The 20,451-nt window shown below is 43.2% G+C and overlaps 1 protein-coding gene and 1 non-coding gene across 2 annotated transcripts in view; both read left to right on the forward strand.

The window, feature by feature from the left end:
* The window catches only part of LOC139453321 (eukaryotic translation initiation factor 3 subunit A-like), a 33,988-nt gene that overhangs the window by 4,551 nt on the left and 8,986 nt on the right, over window positions 1–20,451 (forward strand). The window contains exons 4-18 of the mRNA XM_071234988.1: window positions 355–518; window positions 1,085–1,143; window positions 1,317–1,457; window positions 2,692–2,900; window positions 4,531–4,702; window positions 5,419–5,610; window positions 5,884–6,000; window positions 6,551–6,736; window positions 7,181–7,315; window positions 8,363–8,572; window positions 9,290–9,394; window positions 10,719–10,832; window positions 13,762–13,884; window positions 17,893–18,046; window positions 19,600–19,765. Coding sequence (XP_071091089.1) covers window positions 355–518; window positions 1,085–1,143; window positions 1,317–1,457; window positions 2,692–2,900; window positions 4,531–4,702; window positions 5,419–5,610; window positions 5,884–6,000; window positions 6,551–6,736; window positions 7,181–7,315; window positions 8,363–8,572; window positions 9,290–9,394; window positions 10,719–10,832; window positions 13,762–13,884; window positions 17,893–18,046; window positions 19,600–19,765 — 2,247 coding nt within the window. The remainder of the gene's footprint in view (window positions 1–354; window positions 519–1,084; window positions 1,144–1,316; window positions 1,458–2,691; window positions 2,901–4,530; window positions 4,703–5,418; window positions 5,611–5,883; window positions 6,001–6,550; window positions 6,737–7,180; window positions 7,316–8,362; window positions 8,573–9,289; window positions 9,395–10,718; window positions 10,833–13,761; window positions 13,885–17,892; window positions 18,047–19,599; window positions 19,766–20,451) is intronic.
* Window positions 16,417–16,548, forward strand: LOC139453432 (small nucleolar RNA SNORA17). Its single transcript, XR_011652420.1, has one exon. It is a non-coding gene; the product is annotated as a small nucleolar RNA SNORA17 (small nucleolar RNA).

Genomic DNA, 20,451 nt, shown 5'->3' on the forward strand with positions numbered 1-20,451 from the left:
TTTTTTAGTCCTATAAAGCTCTCGAACCCACACCAGTTTGCAGGGTCTAGATGAATAGTGTTTTTAAATATTTAACTTAAATACCCATATCTGTAAAAACTAGTGGGTAACAGAAATTTGAATTTGCAGATAGAATTACTGATACCCAATGATTTTAAAATGCATGGGTAAAATACCCACAACACCAAAAGCTTATCTGGAGCTCTGCAATGTTAAACCCTATTTCACCTACAATAGTATTGTTAATGTGGTTGCTGGACGAATGTTACACCTTGCGTAAGAAGTTAGGTTCCGTTTCCTACGAGACGCTTTCTTCTGTTCCTCTTGCTGTTACGCCTTATGATGTGTTCACAGCTTGCTGTTGAAAGCAGTCAGTGGGGAAGATACACAGGACCGAACCGACCGTGCCATACTGACACCATGGGTGAAGTTTCTATGGGAGTCCTACAGACAATGCCTGGACCTGCTCAGGAACAACTGTCGAGTAGAGCGACTGTACCAGGACATTGCACAGCAGGGTACGTGATGCAGCAGGTTGTGGGGGGCACAACAGTTACGATTTTGAGCTTATGAGTACGCTTTGACATGTGTACCCCCTCATGTTATTGGCATATGTTAACAGTGTGAAACGACCTGCTCACTCTCATATTAGATTCTAGAAGCACGGGTTGCCCAGTCGTCTAAGGCACCGCTATTCACTGATCAGAGTTGCCTCCCTTGGGCACACCAGAAACCTATTTAGTGTGGGTTCGAATCCCGGTGGTGCGGTCATGATTCCCGACATGGGTACAATGTGTGAAGCCCATTTCTGGTGTCCCCCGTCGTGATATTGCTGGAATATTGCTAAAAGTGGCGTAAAACCATACTCACTCACTCGAATCGCGGTTCGCCCCGATCATGTTTCTAGGTTTGTCAGCACCATACCCATGCTCGTGTGTTTCACCGAAGTGGTAAACGCCTGAGACCTGCATCCCCTGGGCTTTCCTCCCACATTAAGCTGACATGCCGTGATATAACTGTAATACTGGTAAAAGCGGCGTTTAACCCAACTCACTCACTCATTAGGTATCTGTCTTATTTTCAGCTTTCAAGTTCTGTTTGAAGTATGCCCGGAAGACCGAGTTCAGAAAACTATGTGACAATGTGAGTAGAAATAATTACCCACCTTGTCATCTTGGAATCATTTGATTTTGTAAGATATTTATTAATTTACTCTGTACGATAAGCAAGAATCAACTTTCAAAATTAGCAGGGGTAATTTGAATGTGTGAACATCTGGTATGAAAGGTAATAGGTTTTCTTGTTGCCACCTACAGCTGCGTACCCATCTCGGCCACATCCACAAGCACCAGCACCAGCAGACAGCAATCAACCTCAACAACCCTGAATCCCAGGCCATGCACCTGGAAACAAGGCTGGAACAGCTCAACAGTGCCATCAACATGGAGCTGTGGCAGGTACGGAAACGCGAGTGTCATGTCTCCCCGGCATCAGTCTCCGTCTATGTAATACCAATAATAATAGGCCTGTTGTGTTGTGCATATTTCCCAACCACACAGGAGCATGCTGAAAGCGTTATTGATAACCGGCTCACTGGATCAGTTTGCACTCAACAATCATTCTCAGCTCTCAGGGGCGGTCGGGTAGCCTAGTGGTTAAAGTGTTCGCTCGTCACGCCGAAACCCGGGTTCGATTCCCGACATGGGTACAATGTGTGAAGCCCATTTCTGGTGTCCCCCGCCGTGATATTGCTGGAATATTGCTAATAGCGGCGTAAAACCATACTCTCACTCACTCACTCACTCACTCAGCTCCCTAGGGAGTATCCAATTGTGCATAGGACCACGTGCCAACACCACTACATATTGGTCTAAGTGTACACCTGACTGCCGTTCTATGGCTTGAATATTGCTGAGTGTGGCGTAAAACAACGAAGTGTACACGTTTTATTCACCATGTTTGCGTTCAAACATATTCCTCTTCTTGGTCTAAATGTACACCTGACCCGTGAAGATCCAGGGTAGAATAGGTCTTCAGCAACCCATGCTTGCCATAAAAGGTGACTATGCTTGTAAAAAGCGACTAACAGGATCGAGTGGTCAGGCTCGATGACTTGGTTGATGCATGTCATTGTATCCCAATTGAGTGGTTTGATCACTGGATTGTCTTGTCCAGACTCAATTATTTTTCAGACCGCCGTCATATAGCTGGAATATTGCTGAGTGTGGGGTTAACCATCAAACAAAATGTACACCTTCTCAGTTTCAGTGTAAACCAAGTCTTAGGCAAGTTTAGTGTATGTCAGCTCCAAGTGTGCACCATGTCTTAAGTCAAGGTTGTCATGCCTCCATCTTTGTGTACACCACATCTTTATGTGTCAATCTAAGTGAATACAACTTCTTATGCTAATTGTACACCACATCGCTGTCTAATCTGACACCAAGTCTAAGCATATGCCATGTCTCGATCTAAGCATTACCATGTCTAGATCTAAGCATATGCCATGTATCGATCTAAGCATTACCATGTCTCGATCTAAGCATTACCATGTCTCGATCTAACCATATGCCATGTCTCGATCTAAGCATTACCATGTCTTGATCTAACCATATGCCATGTCTCGATCTAAGCATATGCGATAGCTCGATCTACAGTCGTCCAAGTGTCCAAGAGTAAACCATGTTGTTGCAGGAAGCGTTCAAGGCTGTGGAGGACATCCATGGACTCATCATTCTGTCCAAGAAGTCGCCCAAGCCTTCCCTGATGGCAAATTACCTGCAGAAGTTTGGCCTGGTGTTCTGGAAGTCTGGCAATCACCTGTTCCACGCATGCACCCTGCACCGCATCTTCCACCTGTCTCGGGAGCAGAGGAAGAACCTCACCACAGAAGAGCTACAGAAGTAGGTAGAGAGCTATAAGGCTAATAAAAATAATAGTCTTGGTTCTCTATCACCACCTGCATCATCATAAAGTCTGCTGCATGTTTGTTTGTTTTTTCCATTTTCAATTTTTTTTACCAAAATAATTGGAAATCGAAACAAAAACAAAATGTGCAATTAACTTTTTGATGATGGGGGGCAGTGTCTGAGAACGAAGACTATTATTTGTTTCAGCCTAATGTGTGCAAGTGTAAAGATGTGTGCCGTGGGAGGTCTGTGAGTCTTCATCAATACCTCACAGATTTGTATATACAGTGAACTGTGGTTCTAACGAACGAAGGGATCATGAATTTTAGTTAGTTATAACCGTAGTCCATTCTAAGCATATTTGCAGCATATAAACATCAAATGGTCGGGATAAAAAAACAACAGTCCACTGACCCAAGTCTATGGACCAGTAAAACGAAGGAAGAGAGTTTATGGATGTCAACTTCTTATTATGAAGAACACAACATGTTCAGAATAAATGCTTTTTCCTTTATCAGGTGAAACATTCAGGAAGGAGTAAGCTATACTCATAAAAATGTTGTTCCAAATAAGAACTTGACATAAGCCCTCTTCCTTATGTGTATCACTTACGGATTGACTGTTTATTTTGTTTGGTTCTTTGAGGTATGAATCGATAAACCGATGTGCAAACTGTATGAATCCGCATAGCAGATTCTTACAAAAGTTTGCCCATCGGTTTTTCGATTCATACCTCAATGAACCGTACAAAATACTCAGTCAATCCTTATAATTAGATTCGACTACGAGAACTTGTGTTATGCACAAAAGTTTAATCAAACTAGGTTATATAAATCAAAGAAGACAAAAATATCGAGATTGATAAACATTCCAGGCAAAGGAATACATACCGTGGCCTGACATGAATTGGGTGATTTTTTTAATTTATGCTCAAAACTTGACACGTCCACAAATCTGTAGCCAATCAACGGAGAGAAGGATCAAAATTAACTTCATAGGACCTGTCAATCAAAGCAAGAGGCGAGAAGCACTGCAACAGTCAGACTGTAACGAACCGGAACAAATATATGTTTCGGAGAAATTTGACATGAAATTTGTGGAACCCAAACGAGCGGTTGAAAAACAGGCGAGCGAGCCTGCACGTTTGCTGTTTCATTCCTTCTCTGCCTTCGGTCTCAAAGGGTAGTTTGGGTTAATGAAAATGCAAGAATTTCGCTAAATGTCCTGTGCATGACGATACACGTGAGCAGAAATGGAATTCTCTGGTCTGTCATATTGGGATTCCTGGACATTCCGTACGTAGTAATAAAAGTAGTCCCCTTCGGTTGGCATGGCTTAATTTTTTACATTCATTACATCCATTTCAGCTAATCAGAATGCAGGAATTACAATGAACACAGCGAATATTTAATTATTTCTAAATGGCATCCAAAGACTCATTAAAATTAAACTAAATGGTGGTCCACAGGAAATGAACAAAGTAATGATCTAACAGGACCAGTAGATATGTTTAAGTGGTGGTCCTTTGGACAAACACCATTGAAGACTGACCATTCAAATATGAAATACATTTTAGGATTGATAGTTTTGGATTTTATGTAAATTTATTGACGTCCTTTTCCAGAATGGCTTCTCGTGTTGTGTGTGCAACATTGGCAATCCCCATCGCTACGTCACGCAACACCATGGGACAACTGCTTGAGATGGATGAATCTGTGATGGAGAAACAGCGACGACTTGCAACACTGCTCATGTTGCCTGCCCCGCCCACCCGTCAGGCCCTCATCAAGGATCTGGTAGGTAGTAGTCACACTGCTCAGGTTGCCTGCCCCGCCCTGCCCTGCCCTGCCCTCCAGTCCCCACCCCACCCCACCCCAGCCCCCCCCCCAGCCCCCCAACTCATCAGGCCAAGAGGATCTGGTAGGTAGTAGTCACACTGCTCAGGTTGCCCGTCCCACCCACTCATCAGGCCCTCCTCATCAAGGATCTGGTAGGTAGCAGTTACACTGTTCATGTTGCCTGCCCTGCCCTGCCCTGCCCACCCCACCCCACCCCACCCCACCCCGCACTCATCAGGCCAAGAGGATCTGGTTGGTAGTAGTCACACTGCTCATGTTGCCCGTCCCGCCCACCCGTCAGACCCTCAAGGATCTGGTAGGTAGTAGTCACACTGCTCATGTTGCCCGTCCCGCCCACCAGTCAGACCCTCAAGGATCTGGTAGGTAGTAGTCACACTGCTCATGTGCCCGTCCCGCCCACCCGTCAGGCCCTCATCAAGGATCTGGTAGGTAGGAGTTACACTGTTCATGTTGCCTGCCCTGCCCTGCCCTGCCCTGCCCTGCCCTGCCCTGCCCTGCCCTGCCCTGCCCCGCCCCGCCCCACCCCGCCCCACCCCCCACCAGTCAGGCCCTCATCAAGGATCTGGTAGGTAGTAGTCACTGTGTCACAAGTGTCTGACTTAGCTGACATTTAGGGGACATTGACTCGTAATGATTATGATTTTGTCTTGCAGCTGAAGTACAATGTGACACAGTATGTGCACCCCGAGCTCCAGAACCTATACCGCCACCTGGAGATAGACTTCCATCCACTGAGCCTGGTGCAGAGGGTCACACCAAGCCTGGAGTTCATCGGGAAAACAGAGGAGCTGAGCTGTTATAACCCAGCCCTTGAAGACATTGTCATCACTCGAGTACTCAAACAGGTATGTCGCCACCAGCAGAGATGCCACCGTTACGCTTTTTAACCTCAGATTACGCTTTTACTCTTGTCCTTCCCAAATTACAATTTTTGATTTTTTTTTACAAAATATTTGCATGTATAACATTTATGGAACGTAAATTCTTTATGCACTGGGCACATGAAACAGGGAACTTGTTCTGCTCAATCCATTGTATTCTTCCGAAAAGCCATAATCATCACATCTCTGATTTTGCCATCACATTTTGATCAAGGTTAAAATATAATTTCTTCGCAGGTGTCACAAGTGTACCAAACAGTCGAATTTTCTCGATTTGCTTCACTGGTCCCGTTCGCTACCAAGTTCCGTTTGGAGAGAATAATTGTGAATGCTGCCAAGAACCTAGAACTGCAGGTATGTGTGTCTTTCTGTCACATATGTGTCTTTCTGTCATGTACGTGTCTCTGCCATGATGAGGGGCGGTCGGGTAGCCTAGTGGTTAAAGTGTTCGCTCGTCATGCCGAAGAACTGGGTTCGATTCCCGACATGGGTACAATGTGTGACGCCCATTTCTGGTGTCCCCCGCCGTGATATTGCTGGAATATTGCTAAAAGCGGCGTAAAAGCATATTCACTCACTCACTCTGCCGTGATGAACATGTCTCCACCATGAACTCATATCCTCCTGAACGTGTGTGTTGTGGATAGTGGTAACTATTACAGTTTTATCCAATTTTCAGGTCTTAAGCAACCCATGCTTGCCGTAAAAGGCGACTATGCTTGTCGTAAGAGGTGGGATCGATGCTCATGATGTCAATCACCGGATTGTCTGGTCAAGACTGGATTATTTACAGAGCGCTGTCATATCGCTGGATTAGTCAGCGTTTAACAACAAACAAACAAACAAACAGTTCTGTCCCTGTCCTGCAGAACATGTTTATTATGACCTCGGATGTTTGTTGCAGGTGCGGATTTGTCACAGCACCCGATCGCTGAGTTTTGGAACCAACCTTGGTGTATCACAGAAGGAAGATGTGCCTGAAGGTCCATTCATACAGAGCATGCCCAGTGAAAACATCCGCAACCAGCTGACATCACTGGCCGCTGCCCTGCAGAAAGCTATGAACAAGATCAAACCCGAGAATATTGATGTAAGCATCTTTGATAAACGTAAAGCCTTGACTGTAAACTTTCTTGGCTCTCATGGTCTGCTTACAGAAACAAGTCCATTATTTTACTATGATTTTATGAAATTGTTACACCTGGGTGTTTAACATTCCCAGACTAAAATACTATTGCCCGAGAAGCAAGTGTTTTGAGTTTTTAGCCTAATACAAAGCCTGTGTCTTTAACCAGAGTCTGTAGCCTGTGTCTGTAGCCTGTGTCTTTAACCAGAGTCTGTAGCCTGTGTCTGTAGCCTGTGTCTTTAGCCTGTGTCTTTAGCCTGTGTCTGTAGCCTGTGTCTTTAGCCAGTGTCTTTAGCCAGAGTCTGTAGCCTGTGTCTGTAGCCTGTGTCTGTAGCCTGTGTCTTTAGCCTGTGTCTGTAGCCTGTGTCTGTAGCCTGTGTCTGTAGCCTGTGCTTTGTTGTGTTGCAGGAGACAAATGAGCTGCGGGCCCAGATCATCAACAACTACCGGATGACAGGACGCAAGGAGCACATGCGACTGCTGCAGCGACGCCAGATCATTGAGGACAGGAAGGAACAGCTGGAACACATGAATGATCAGAGGGTAACTTAAATACTGCTGTGGCTTCTGCATTAGTGTAGACAGCCACACTCAACAGCCACACCCAACAACCTCATCTAACCACACCCAACCTCACAGAACAACCTCAACAACAACACCCACACTCAACCTCGCCCTAGCAAACCCAGCTGCCTCACCAACCCCCTCCAACAACCACACCCAACCTCACAGAACGACCTCAACAACCACATCCATCAACATCACCCAACAACCTCACCTATCCACACACAGCAACCAACAACCACACCACCGAACCACATGCATGCACATCCACATCCTCATCCAAACGCTTACAATAGCAACCTCGCCCACCATAAGACTTCCCCATCTGATATTCTCTTGCTTCCAAAAGCCTCAAATCAACAACACCCACATCCACACCTGTCATCACTCTTGTCCTTACCAAGTGAAGTTTCCGAAGTAGTGTTGAAGATAATTTGAAATGACGACGGTAATGCACCAGGGTTATGGAAGATGATCTGTGTAACATAGGCTTAAAATGACGGCGGTGATGCACCAGGGTTAGGGTAGATGATCTGTGTAACCTGAGTCTGAAACGACGACGGTAATGCACCAGGGTTATGGAAGATGATCTGTGTAACATAGGCTTAAAATGACGGCGGTGATGCACCAGGGTTAGGGTAGATGATCTGTGTAACCTGAGTCTGAAACGACGGCAGTGATACTACAGAGTTAGGGTAGATGATCTGTGTAACGGGGGTCTGAAATGACGGCAGTGATACTGCAGAGTTAGGGTAGATGATCTGTGTAACGTGGGTCTGAAATGACGGCAGTGATACTGCAGAGTTAGGGTAGATGATCTGTGTAACGTGGGTCTGAAATGACGGCAGTGATACTGCAGAGTTAGGGTAGATGATCTGTGTAACGTGGGTCTGAAATGACCGGTGATGCACCAGGGTTTGGGTAGATGATCTGTGTAACGGGGGTCTGAAATAACCGGTGATGCACCTGGGTTAGGGTAGGTGATATGTGTAACGGGGGTCTGAAATGACGGCGGTGATGTTGCAGGAGAAGGAGGAGATGGAGCAGGTGGAGTCCCAGCGCCGCAAGGCATATGAGGCGGAGATGGCTCGCCTGGAGCGGGAAGCGGAGGAGAGGAAGAAGCAGCGACAGCTGATGGAGCACCAGGAGATCAAACGTAAACACGTCAAGGAGAGGATTGAACAGCTGAGAAAGACGGATCTTGGGGCCAGGATCTTCAAGGATATAGACGAGGAGGTAGGTGCAGCACTAACTGGCACTTGGCTAATGTCTACATCTCACAACTTTATTCGTGTTTGTTTATTGTGACCTACGAAGTTTAGAAATGTTTTGATTAAATGCACATATGCTTCTATGGTTGTTCTCCTGTATTTGACAGTACTTACAAATGGTGTGCGAGATGTGTTTAAATATTAAAGTTGCATGCCAGATCTGCAGTGGAGCTTTGTTGCTCTACCAAAAGCTAACTTTGAGCTAACTACAGTATAAACATGCACAGTGCTCAGGCTCACTGACTTGGTTGATGCATGTCATCATATTCCAATTGCGTGGATCGATACTCAAGATGTCAGTCACTGGATTGTCTAGTCCAGACTTGATTATTTACAGACCGCTGTCATATAGCTAAACGCACAAACAGAAATATAATAAAAAAGGTATGCACAGACAAGATAAAATAGTGCTTAAGATGGGTCACCCAACATGTAGAATTGTTTATCCACAAAAAGAGAATGTCACACAGTTGGGAATCCCCAGAATTGGTCCAAAATATCCTTTGTTGCTGTGAGAAGTGACTTTGTGGTTTGGTGGTCAGTCTTGGGGAATAGGTTGACTCCATCTCATTGAACGCTGATCGTGTTGGTCGTTGCTTATGATATCAACCACTGGTTTGTCTGGTCCAAACTAGTATGTGATGTGATGTAGCAGGAGTATTGACCGACCTCGTGATTGCAGGAGTTTGCGGAGCTGGATGTGGACGAGATCATGGCCAAGCAGGTGGAGCAACTGGAGAAGGAGAAGAAAGAGCTGCAGGAGCGCCTCAAGACTCAGGAGAAGAAGGTGAGGAGGAGGAGGTGGTGGCTGGGGGCAGGAGGGAGGCTGAGGGCAGGAGGGAGGCTGAGGGCAGGAGACCATGGGGACAGGAGACCATGGGGACATCTTACTTGGATTTACCTTAGTTACTTATTTTGGGGGTCCAAGGGACTCACAGCCTTTCATTATAGGGATCCCAGGTTAATACATGGAGGTACCAGGTTAATAAATAGGGGCCCAAGGTTAATACATGAGGGTCCTAGGTTAACAGATAGGGGTCCAAGTTTAATACATGAGGGTCCCAGGTTAATACATGAGGGTCCCAGGTTAATTCATGAGGGTCCCAGGTTAATACATGAGGGTCCCAGGTTAATACATGAGGGTCCCAGGTTAATACATGAGGGTCCCAGGTTAATTCATGAGGGTCCCAGGTTAATAAATAGGGGTCCAAGGTTAATACATGAGGGTCCCAGGTTAGTACATGAGTGTCCCAGGTTAATAAATAGGGGTCCAAGGTTAATGAATAGGGGTCCAAGGTTAAAGGGCAAGTTCACACGGAAATGAACCTTTTTTTCTTGTACTTTTTCCACATTAAAAGTGTTAACATAGAAGTGTCATAGACAAAAATATAAAAACATCATATTTAATTAACATATTTTTTGCACTAAAACGATTTATATTTTTCACATTTACCAAGTGTTCTATTTCCATAACAAAAACACCATGGCTTATGTCCCTTGCAATATGACGTCATTGGTGCCAATTGATAAACATTATGACGTCATCATGCTTTGTTAGAGCCGCTTCACGTGGTGTAGGTACAGTTTTGTGATTCTAGCATCTCAGATGCCAGCCAGAATTGTGTTATGCTGAGTCACCACTGCGCCGGAGTGTGTCGTAGACCATGTTGTTTTACCGCAAACTGGTCCTTGATATCTTTTGCGTTGAGAATAGACAGGGGCCCAGTTGAATTGGCACCAATTACGTCATAATCTAAGGGGGATAACTCAGGCCTATTTCGCTCGTAAAACGAAGGCCTCATAACGGCATATCACTTTCACACTATTGTGAGCTTCCTACTTTCACTGTGAAAAAAAATGAGTGTATATTTTCAAACACAGATACTAACTAATTCTAAAATTGCCTTTTGTTTAGAAAAAGAAAGAAAGTGATTTTTGCGTGTACACTTCCCCTTTAATACATGAGGGTCCCAGGTTAATACATGAGTGTCCCAGGTTAATAAATAGGGGTCCAGGGTTAATACATGGGGGTCAGAACTCCTATACTTGGATATATTTTCAGAAAAAATGCTGCTACTTACAGCTGTGTACATGTGTACTGTGTTTTGTAGGTCGACTTCCACCAGAGGGCCATGCGTCTGATTGAAATCCCACTCCTGCAGCAGCAGTACAACAATGAAAGCATCCAGGCCAAGGAGTTCTGGGAGAACCAGGAGCTGGAGCGGGTGAGTCAACACTGGCTTTTGTTGAAGAATTGACTCTTCACACACAAGACCTGGGTTTGATTCCCAACATTAGTACAGTATTGATCATTTTGTTTCTCCAGCTTATGATGTGGCTGGAATAGTATTAGGGTGTGAAATCCTACTCGCTCTATCCGACTTATATATGACTTCTTGGAAGAAGGGTGGCCGAGTTAAGACTTGATGTTTTCATGGAGGAAGGGTGTGTCAAGACTTGATACTGGACATCTTTGAGGGAGGGTGTGTCAAGACTTGATACTGGACTTCTTTGAGGGAGGGTGTGTCAAGACTTGATACTGGACTTCTTTGAGGGAGGGTGTGTCAAGACTTGATACTGGACTTCTTTGATGGAGGGTGTGTCAAGACTTGTTACTGGACTTCTTTGAGGGAGGGTGTGTCAAGACTTGATACTGGACTTCTTTGAGGGAGGGTGTGTCAAGACTTGATACTGGACTTCTTTGAGGGAGGTTGTGTCAAGACTTGATACTGGACTTCTTTGAGGGAGGGTGTGTCAAGACTTGATACTGGACTTCTTTGAGGGAGGGTGTGTCAAGACTTGTTACTGGACTTCTTTGACTTGGTAATTACTTTGATTTGTACTGCCCTAAACAAGCCATGGGCTTTATGGACAAAAGCCTCTTTCATGTTTTGAGAGTTGAACTCTTTTTGCCCATCATAGGCGTTGTCATAGTGACTCATGTTTCTGTGATGTCAAGGTGTGGCATATATTAATTTGTTCATCATAGGCGTTGTCATGGAGACCGATGTTTCCATGATGTCAAGAATGGACCAACACCTTTCGTGTAAATATGATATCCTGGTTATACTTTAGAGAGTTGATTTGCATAACAAAATGTGTGTGCCTCAGGTCTCCTCGTGTTTGAAATAGGTTCTGAAGTTTGTTTTAATGCAACTGGTGTGTCAAGACTTGTTCCTGGACTTCTTTGAGGGAGTGTGTGTCAAGACTTGATACTGGACTTCTTTGAGGGAGGGTGTGTCGAGACTTGATGCTGGTCTTCTTTGAGGGAGGGTGTGTCAAGACTTGATACTGGACTTCTTTGAGGGAGGGTGTGTCAAGACTTGATACTGGACTTCTTTGAGGGAGGGTGTGTCAAGACTTGTTCCTGGACTTCTTTGAGGGAGGGTGTGTCAAGACTTGTTCCTGGACTTCTTTGAGGGAGGGTGTGTCAAGACTTGATACTGGACTTCTTTGAGGGAGGGTGTGTCAAGACTTGATACTGGACTTCTTTGAGGGAGGGTGTGTCAAGACTTGATACTGGACTTCTTTGAGGGAGGGTGTGTCAAGACTTGTTCCTGGACTTCTTTGAGGGAGGGTGTGTCAAGACTTGATACTGGACTTCTTTGAGGGAGGGTGTGTCAAGACTTGATACTGGACTTCTTTGAGGGAGGGTGTGTCAAGACTTGTTCCTGGACTTCTTTGAGGGAGGGTGTGTCAAGACTTGTTCCTGGACTTCTTTGAGGGAGGTTGTGTCAAGAATTGATACTGGACTTCTTTGAGGGAGGGTGTGTCAAGACTTGATACTGGACTTCTTTGAGGGAGGGTGTGTCAAGACTTGATACTGGACTTCTTTGAGGGAGGGTGTGTCAAGACTTGTTCCTGGACTTCTTTGAGGGAGGGTGTGTCAAGACTTGATACTGGACTTCTTTGAGGGAGGGTGTGTCAAGAATTGATACTGGACTTCTTTGAGGGAGGGTGTGTCAAGACTTGATACTGGACTTCTTTGAGGGAGGGTGTGTCAAGACTTGATACTGGACTTCTTTGAGGGAGGGTGTGTCAAGACTTGTTCCTGGACTTCTTTGAGGGAGGGTGTGTCAAGACTTGTTCCTGGACTTCTTTGAGGGAGGGTGTGTCAAGACTTGATGTTTTCATGGAGGGAGGGTGTGTCAAGACTTGTTCCTGGACTTCTTTGAGGGAGGGTGTGTCAAGACTTGATACTGGACATCTTTGAGGGAGGGTGTGTCAAGACTTGATACTGGACTTCTTTGAGGGAGGGTGTGTCAAGACTTGATACTGGACTTCTTTGAGGGCGAGTCTGTCAAGACTTGTTCCTGGACTTCTTTGAGGGAGGGTGTGTCAAGACTTGTTACTGGACTTCTTTGACTTGGTAATTACTTTGATTTGTACTGCCCTAAACAAGCCATGGGCTTGATGGACAAAAGCCTCTTTCATGTTTTGAGAGTTGAACTCATTTTGCCCATCATAGGCGTTGTCATAGTGACTCATGTTTCTGTGATGTCAAGGTGTGGCATATATTAATTTGTTCATCATAGGCGTTGTCATGGAGACCGATGTTTCCATGATGTCAAGAATGGACAAACACCTTTCATGTAAATATGATATCCTGGTTATACTTTAGAGAGTTGATTTGCATAACAAAATGTGTGTGCCTCAGGTCTCCTCGTGTTTGAAATAGGTTCTGAAGTTTGTTTTAATTCAACTGTTGTGTCAAGACTTCTTACTGGACTTCTTTGAGGGAGGATATGTCAAGACTTGATACTGGATTTCTTTGAGGGAGGGTGTGTCAAGACTTGATACTGGACTTCTATTAGGGAGGGTGTGTCAAGACTATATGTTTCCTTTGAGGGAGGGTGTGTCAAGACTTGATGTTTTCATGGAGGGAGGGTGTGTCAAGACTTTGATACTGGACTTCTTTGAGGGAGGGTGTGTCAAGACTTGATGTTTTCTTTGAGACTAGATCTTTATTATGAGGGAGGTAGTAAAAACTAGACGCTAGCCTTCCAGGTGGTAGGGGCTGGGGCAACTCTTGACTAAATTTCAATATGGAGGGAAGGTAGTGGTTGTCCAGACATCTACAAATCACAAATCTGAAACTACAAATCCTTATTGATTTTAGAATTTTATTGATATTGATATTTGGTCCTTGTTCAGATTGAAGCTTTGAAGAATGAAAGACAACATGCCCTGGAGACGCAGAAGAGACTGAGCCGTGTTATTGAAGACAAGAATGAATTCATAGGACGACTGCGGGAGGCCAGGAGATCCGACTATGAGGTAATTACTTTGATTTGTACTGCCCTAAACAAGCCATGGGCTTTATGGACAAAAGCCTTTTTCATGTTTTAAGAGTTGAACTCTTTTTGCCCATCATAGGCGTTGTCATAGTGACTCATGTTTCTGTGATGTCAAGGTGTGGCATATATTAATTTGTCCATCATAGGCGTTGTCATGGAGACCGATGTTTCCATGATGTCAAGAATGGACAAACACCTTTCATATGATATCCTGGTTATACTTTAGAGAGTTGATTTGCATAACAAAATGTGTGTGCCTCAGGTCTCCTCGTGTTTGAATTTGGTTCTGAAGTTTGTTTTAATTCAACTGGTGTTCATCTTTACAGATAGGGTCATAATAATAATATGCTATATAACAGTTTTCAACGTGTTTGAGTATAGTTGTAGCTACACAGCTGAAAAATGAGTGATCAGGGGTGTCAGGTAGAGTTGTTTGTGTCAAAAGGAGTTAGGTGTAGCAGATAAATGCAGAACACAGCTGAATAGGTAGTGATCAGGTGTGTCGGGTAGAGTTGTTTGTGTCAGAAGGGGTTAGGTGTAGCAGATAGTTGCAGAACACAGCTGAATAGGTAGTGATCATGTGTGTCAGGTAGAGTTGTTTGTGTCAGAAGGAGTTAGGTGTAGCAGATAAATGCAGAACACAGCTGAATAGGTAGTGATCAGGTGTGTCGGGAAGAGTTGTTTGTGTCAGAAGGGGTCAGGTGTAGCAGATAGTTGCAGAACACAGCTGAATAGGTAGTGATCAGGTGTGTCGGATAGTATTCTTAAAGGGGCAATGGGGTAGCCTAGTGGTTAAAGCGTTCACTCGTCGCACCCTAGACCCGGGTTTGATTCCTATCATGGGTTGAATGTGAGTAGCCCTTTTCAGGGGTCCTCCCACTGTGTTGCTTAACTCTTTCAACACCGCAGGCCGGTTATCCGGCCAAGCCGTAGTCACGTCAAAACAGAAATATTTTTATGGACCTACCTGTGATATCATTCATTTATTAAATCTATCACATTTCACAATGTCTGAAATACGTATTCCATTTCAATTTATCATTTTTTATCGATAAATTAAAAAATTATTCACTATTTCCCGCAATGTTATTGAAAATACAATTCTCGGACACACATTTCCACAACGGGCCCACATCGAACATGTCAAAGAGCAAAATAAAGACGTTTTAAACAAATCTTTAAATATATTATACAAAGTAATAAATGAAATCAACAACAAAATATCTTAAAGTAATCAAACTTACATCTAAGTTATTATTTCCATCTTTTCGTGCGATCGCGTGTAATGTAAGTCAAATGACATCTCGGCTTTCGTCGCCTCGAATTCTCGGCTCGGACACAATGTTTAATGCAAAAATATATGCATGAAAAATCTTTGTCACAGCTCGTAACCTAGCACGATACATTCACAAAGTTCCATATTTTTAATATATATCGTGATTTCCTGCTTAAAACGTTCAGAATAACACGATTTAACAAAAATCTTTCGCCAACTTGTGAAATTTATCAAACACGAGCTTGGTATCACAGCTGTAATTTGATTGGCTGCCTTAGGTCACATGCTCAAAATAGACCAATCAGGAAACTTGTTGCAGATTTCAGCAAGAAAGCGTCATTAGAAACCAATTTTAATCCAATGAAATCGCTTGTTATAACTACGAAAAAAAACAGGCGATGTTACGAGCATGTAGATGAAGGAATAAGCTTTCCAGCGATGTGTCACATGCCATTCTTCGACGAACGTGCTTTTCATACGAAGCCTCGAAAACGGGGGTATTTCTTCATGTTACTGAGCGGACAGCCGCTGTTATCGGGTAATGGGTGATGATATAGATACTGTTTATAATTCTTTTTAAAATGATTTTCAATCACGTAAACAATGAAAATAAAACAGAAATAGGTAAGTGGATTTTATGAAATCTTATATTTGCCGAAAATAGTCAAGTTTTCGCCTCCTTGGTCCCTAATCTGGACGTTAACAACGTTTTAGCTTACATATTTTATTTACAACAAACTTAAATAAGTTCTAAATGCATTATTTTAAATAATGTGAAAAACATAACTTTCATATTTATAAACCATAGGATCAGATCTTTCAAATGGTGTATAACATGTAGTGGCAAATATATTTTACAAGCAGATATTTTCTTTGATAAATGTTTGCTTCATCTATCACACAAGAGTCTCTGGGAACTCGGTGTCCCAGCAGTAAACACTTCTGGTTGACTGGTGTTGAAAGAGTTAAAGTATTGCTAATTTGGTGCTCTGGTTCTAAGAGTGTGAGGTATAAATGTTGGAGGTAAAATATGAGTGCCCTCTATGCAGCAGAGGTTTGAAATTACTGATGACGTGGTGAAGTATCTTCATGTTATTCTGAACAACAGCATAAGCTGGTCACACAAAGGCCAGTGTTGTATTCACCATGTTATTCTGAACAACAGACAGCACTGCCCTAACCAATTCATTGTGTGTATGAATAAAGCCTGTTTCATGTTTTGAGAGTTGAACTCTTTTTGCCCATCATAGGCGTTGTCATAGTGACTCATGTTTCTGTGATGTCAAGGTGTGGCATATAGTAAACTGTTCATCATAGGCGTTGTCATGGTAACTGATGTTTCTATGATGTCAAGAGTGGACAAACACCTTTCTAATACAGTAAACTATGTTTATAACGAACATGCTTATAACAAACTGACGGATATAACAAACTTATTTTTTAGTCCCATACATTTGATGCATATATGCTGTTTATATGCCTATAACAAACTATGGTTATTACAAACTAAAATTACTGGTCCCTTTGAGCTCGTTATAACCGTAGTTTACTGTAATAATAATAATGATAATAATAATTTGCAATATGCAACGTGACAGGAATTAAGATTGGTACTTTTTCTCGGACATTGACCAATTGTCTTTCAAAATGTCATGAATTCTCTTTTTTTCTTTTAATTTGGTAGTGACAGACATCCTATCAAGAAGTGGTAAAATCATGAAAAAATTCAAATGCCATTTGCCCGTTCACTGTACATAATGACCTGAAAATTGGGCCACCTTTGACACATGCAAGTTCAACTTGTGTTTGATTTTTGTTCAGCATTCAAATTGGGGTTCAGCGATACTCTGTATTTGGATCATATTACTGTGTTAGTGCCCATCCCAGTATGGACAGTTGTCCTGTTGGAGGGAATGATCGTGTAAACTGTAATATGATGAACCAAGATTATTTATTCTTCAAATCTTGCAAGATCCATAAAGGCTTGAAAAGGCTTTGAATTTTAATGTCCCTCTTGAAAAGCCTTGTATATGTTTTTTAGTGTCCACCTTGAAAAGCCTTGAAAATGGCTAAAATAGCTTGAAAATGGCTAAAATAGCTTGAAGAGCTTTGAATTTGTACAAAATGACATATACCATACTTGTTAATAACCATTAAAGTGTCATTTATCACAGCGATAGATTTGTGTGCCTAAGACCATACAGACTTCATGACAAGGCTGAATGTATTTTGTTTGTTGGTTGTGAGAACAGGTATTGTTGGGAAATGTCTGATGTTCATTCTACTGATACATGGCCGTTCTACTGATACATGGCCGTTCTACTGATACATGGCAGTTCTACTGATACATGGCCATTCTACTGATACATTGTCATTCTACTGATACATTGCCATTCTACTGATACATTGCCATTCTACTGTTACATGGCCATTCTACTGTTACATTGCCATTCTACTGATACACGGCCATTCTACTGATACATGGCCACTCTACTGATACACGGCCATTCTACTGATACACGGCCATTCTACTGATACATGGCCATTCTACTGATACACGGCCATTCTACTGATACATGGCCATTCTACTGATACATGGTATGGTGGATTTAAAAGATGATGACAGACTAAGGCTAATAACCCGAGTAATAAGGTCTTATAAAAGCCTTGAATGTTGTGTTTCATATCTGTATGAACCTTGTCTTGCAACAGGCAAACTTGAAGGAATTTGAGCAGAAATTGGGAGAGGAACGAAAGCGGCGCCTGATAGAACGCAAAGAACGCCGCAAGGAAGAGAGAAGGCGGAAGTGGATTGAAGAGAAAGAAGAGGCAACACAGCGAGCCAAAGATGAAGCCCTTAAGAGAGGTAAACATCTTCCCACAGTTGCCCCTTAAGGGTTTGGCCGTTTTACATTCTGTGAGTTAGGGTTGGGATTTAAAGTATGTTGGGACTATTGGCTGTAATCATGTTCCTGGCTGAGGTTGCGGACTGGGTAATCGTCCTAAACCATTTAAACAGATACATGCAGTGAGGCCTAAGAAGGGTAAATTCTTTAGAATGTTGTGATAATCACTAAAGTGGATGAATTTAAGTTTGCCATAAGTCACAAGTACCTTAATGCAGAAAAGAAAACTATTATGACTTTGGTAAAGTAGCTCAGACTTTTGAGAGTCAGCCTCCGTGGTCTAGTGGTAGAGAGTCAGCCTCCGTAGTCTAGTGGTAGAGAGTCAGCCTCCGTGGTCTAGTGGTAGAGAGTCAGCCTCCGTGGTCTAGTGGTAGAGAGTCAGCCTCCGTGGTCTAGTGGTAGAGAGTAAGCCTCCGTGGTCTAGTGGTAGAGAGTAAGCCTCCGTGGTCTAGTGGTAGAGAGTCAGCCTCCGTGGTCTAGTGGTAGAGAGTCGCCTGGAGAGCACAGGGTTTGATTCCAGGCCGCGTTATACAAAAAGATGTTAAAAGATGGTACTTGTTGTTACCCTGTCTGGCGCTCTTCATTTAGAGGCTGAAACAAAGACTTGTTGCCTCGGAGTCAGGATACTGTGTCTGAGTGGAGTATCCAGGGCTAGATTTTTTAGTTCACATATTGTAGAAAGTGTAAGAGGAGACGGATCAGATGAATTGCCATCAGTCCTGAGGGAATAAGAAAAATGTTTCTAAATTAAGATGTACACGTCAAGTACATTCATACAACTAACTGCTACATATGACGAAGTGCAAACCCTAGGGGGGTCCTGGTAACAGAGCTCCAGATAAGATTTTGGTGGTGTGGGTATTTTACCCAAGCATTTTAAAATCATTGGGTATCAGTAATTCTGTCTGGGTATTCAAATTTCTGTTACCCACTAGTTTTTATACATGTGGGTATTTAAGTTAAATATTTAAAAACACTATTCATCTAGTCCCTGCAAACTGGTGTCGTGTGGGTTCGAGAGCTTTATAGGACTCAAAAATACCACGATACTTCCACAAGAAAGTGTGATGGCAAATGATCATGATGTAATTGTCATTGTGGAGTTTGGCAAGGTTGACGGAATGCCCGTTTATAATTTCAAAATAAGTTGCTGATTTGCTAATGAAATATGCAGGGTTACTTCACAATATTTTGATGATACGCACAAGTTTTATTTTTGTAGCGTATCTGTAATGTTCGTTGCGTATTTGATACGCTTGGATTTTATTTTACTGCATATTTCTGCATTTTTTATGCATATTTCACGCAGATACGCAGCTTATCTGGAGCTCTATGGTAAGAAGAGGTCCGAAGAACCTTTGTTTGTCGTTAGCGAGGACTTAATGGTGGTCTGACTCCAGACATGATTATTGACAGGCTGCTGTCAGAAGGCTGGAATATTGCTGTGTTAGTGGTCAGCCAAAACACCGACAGGGCAGTAATTGAACTTTGATGTATGAATGATGGGTTTCAGAACGTGAGGAGAAGGAGAACTTGGAGAGGATGAAGCGGGAGGAGGAGGAGCGGGAATATAACGAAAAGCTGGCGAAGCTGGAAGAGCAAGCGGAGAAACAGAGACAGCGCGAGAGGGAAATAGAGGAGAGGGAGGCCAAGCGTCGCCAGGAAGAGAGCGGCAAGGGGTGAGTTTCAGATATACTGACCCACAATGCAAAAGCACCAAGTTTTCAAGCATCAGACATGTGTTTTTGTGCTGAAGTCAATCTCAAAACACAAAACAAAATTGAATGTTTTTTCAAAGTCTTTCAGTGTAGTTGTAGCCACACAGCTGAATAGGTAGTGATCAGGTGTATCGGGGAACAGTTGGTGGTGTGAGAAGGGTGTTAGGCTGAATAAATTGTGATCAGGCAGAGAGAGGCAGTATTGGATAGTTGACAAATTTCTAAGGTAGTGGTCAGGTGTTTGTAACCAACTTATACTGTATGTGCTAAAGCATGAGAAATCCTGTATTGATTCCCAGCAGTGAATAGACCCCCACTGTCATTGTTGATGAAAGTCAACTTGTATGAGGATTGAACTGTAATGTTGTGTTAACTGGCTGAATGTGAGGAAGCTAAGAATTGTAACAGTATTAGTGTCTGTCAATCATAGGCGTTGTCATGGTGACCCATGTTTCCATGATGTCAAGAGTGGACAAACATCTTGGACATGAAACTGTGGAACTTCCACCTCTGGTGCTTTTCAGAAGATAAAAGGTCTGCCTGAGAGTGGAAGGTTATGGTTTGGTCCCCGTCTGTGTCATAGTGAAAGACCGAAACAAACTGTATTTGTCACCCTGCCTGGCACTCCCCATTAAGCAGGGTTAGAA

This window comes from Haliotis cracherodii, unplaced genomic scaffold (assembly GCF_022045235.1).
Source record: "Haliotis cracherodii isolate W230 unplaced genomic scaffold, xgHalCrac1.p SCAF_9, whole genome shotgun sequence".
Lineage (NCBI taxonomy): Eukaryota > Metazoa > Mollusca > Gastropoda > Lepetellida > Haliotidae > Haliotis > Haliotis cracherodii.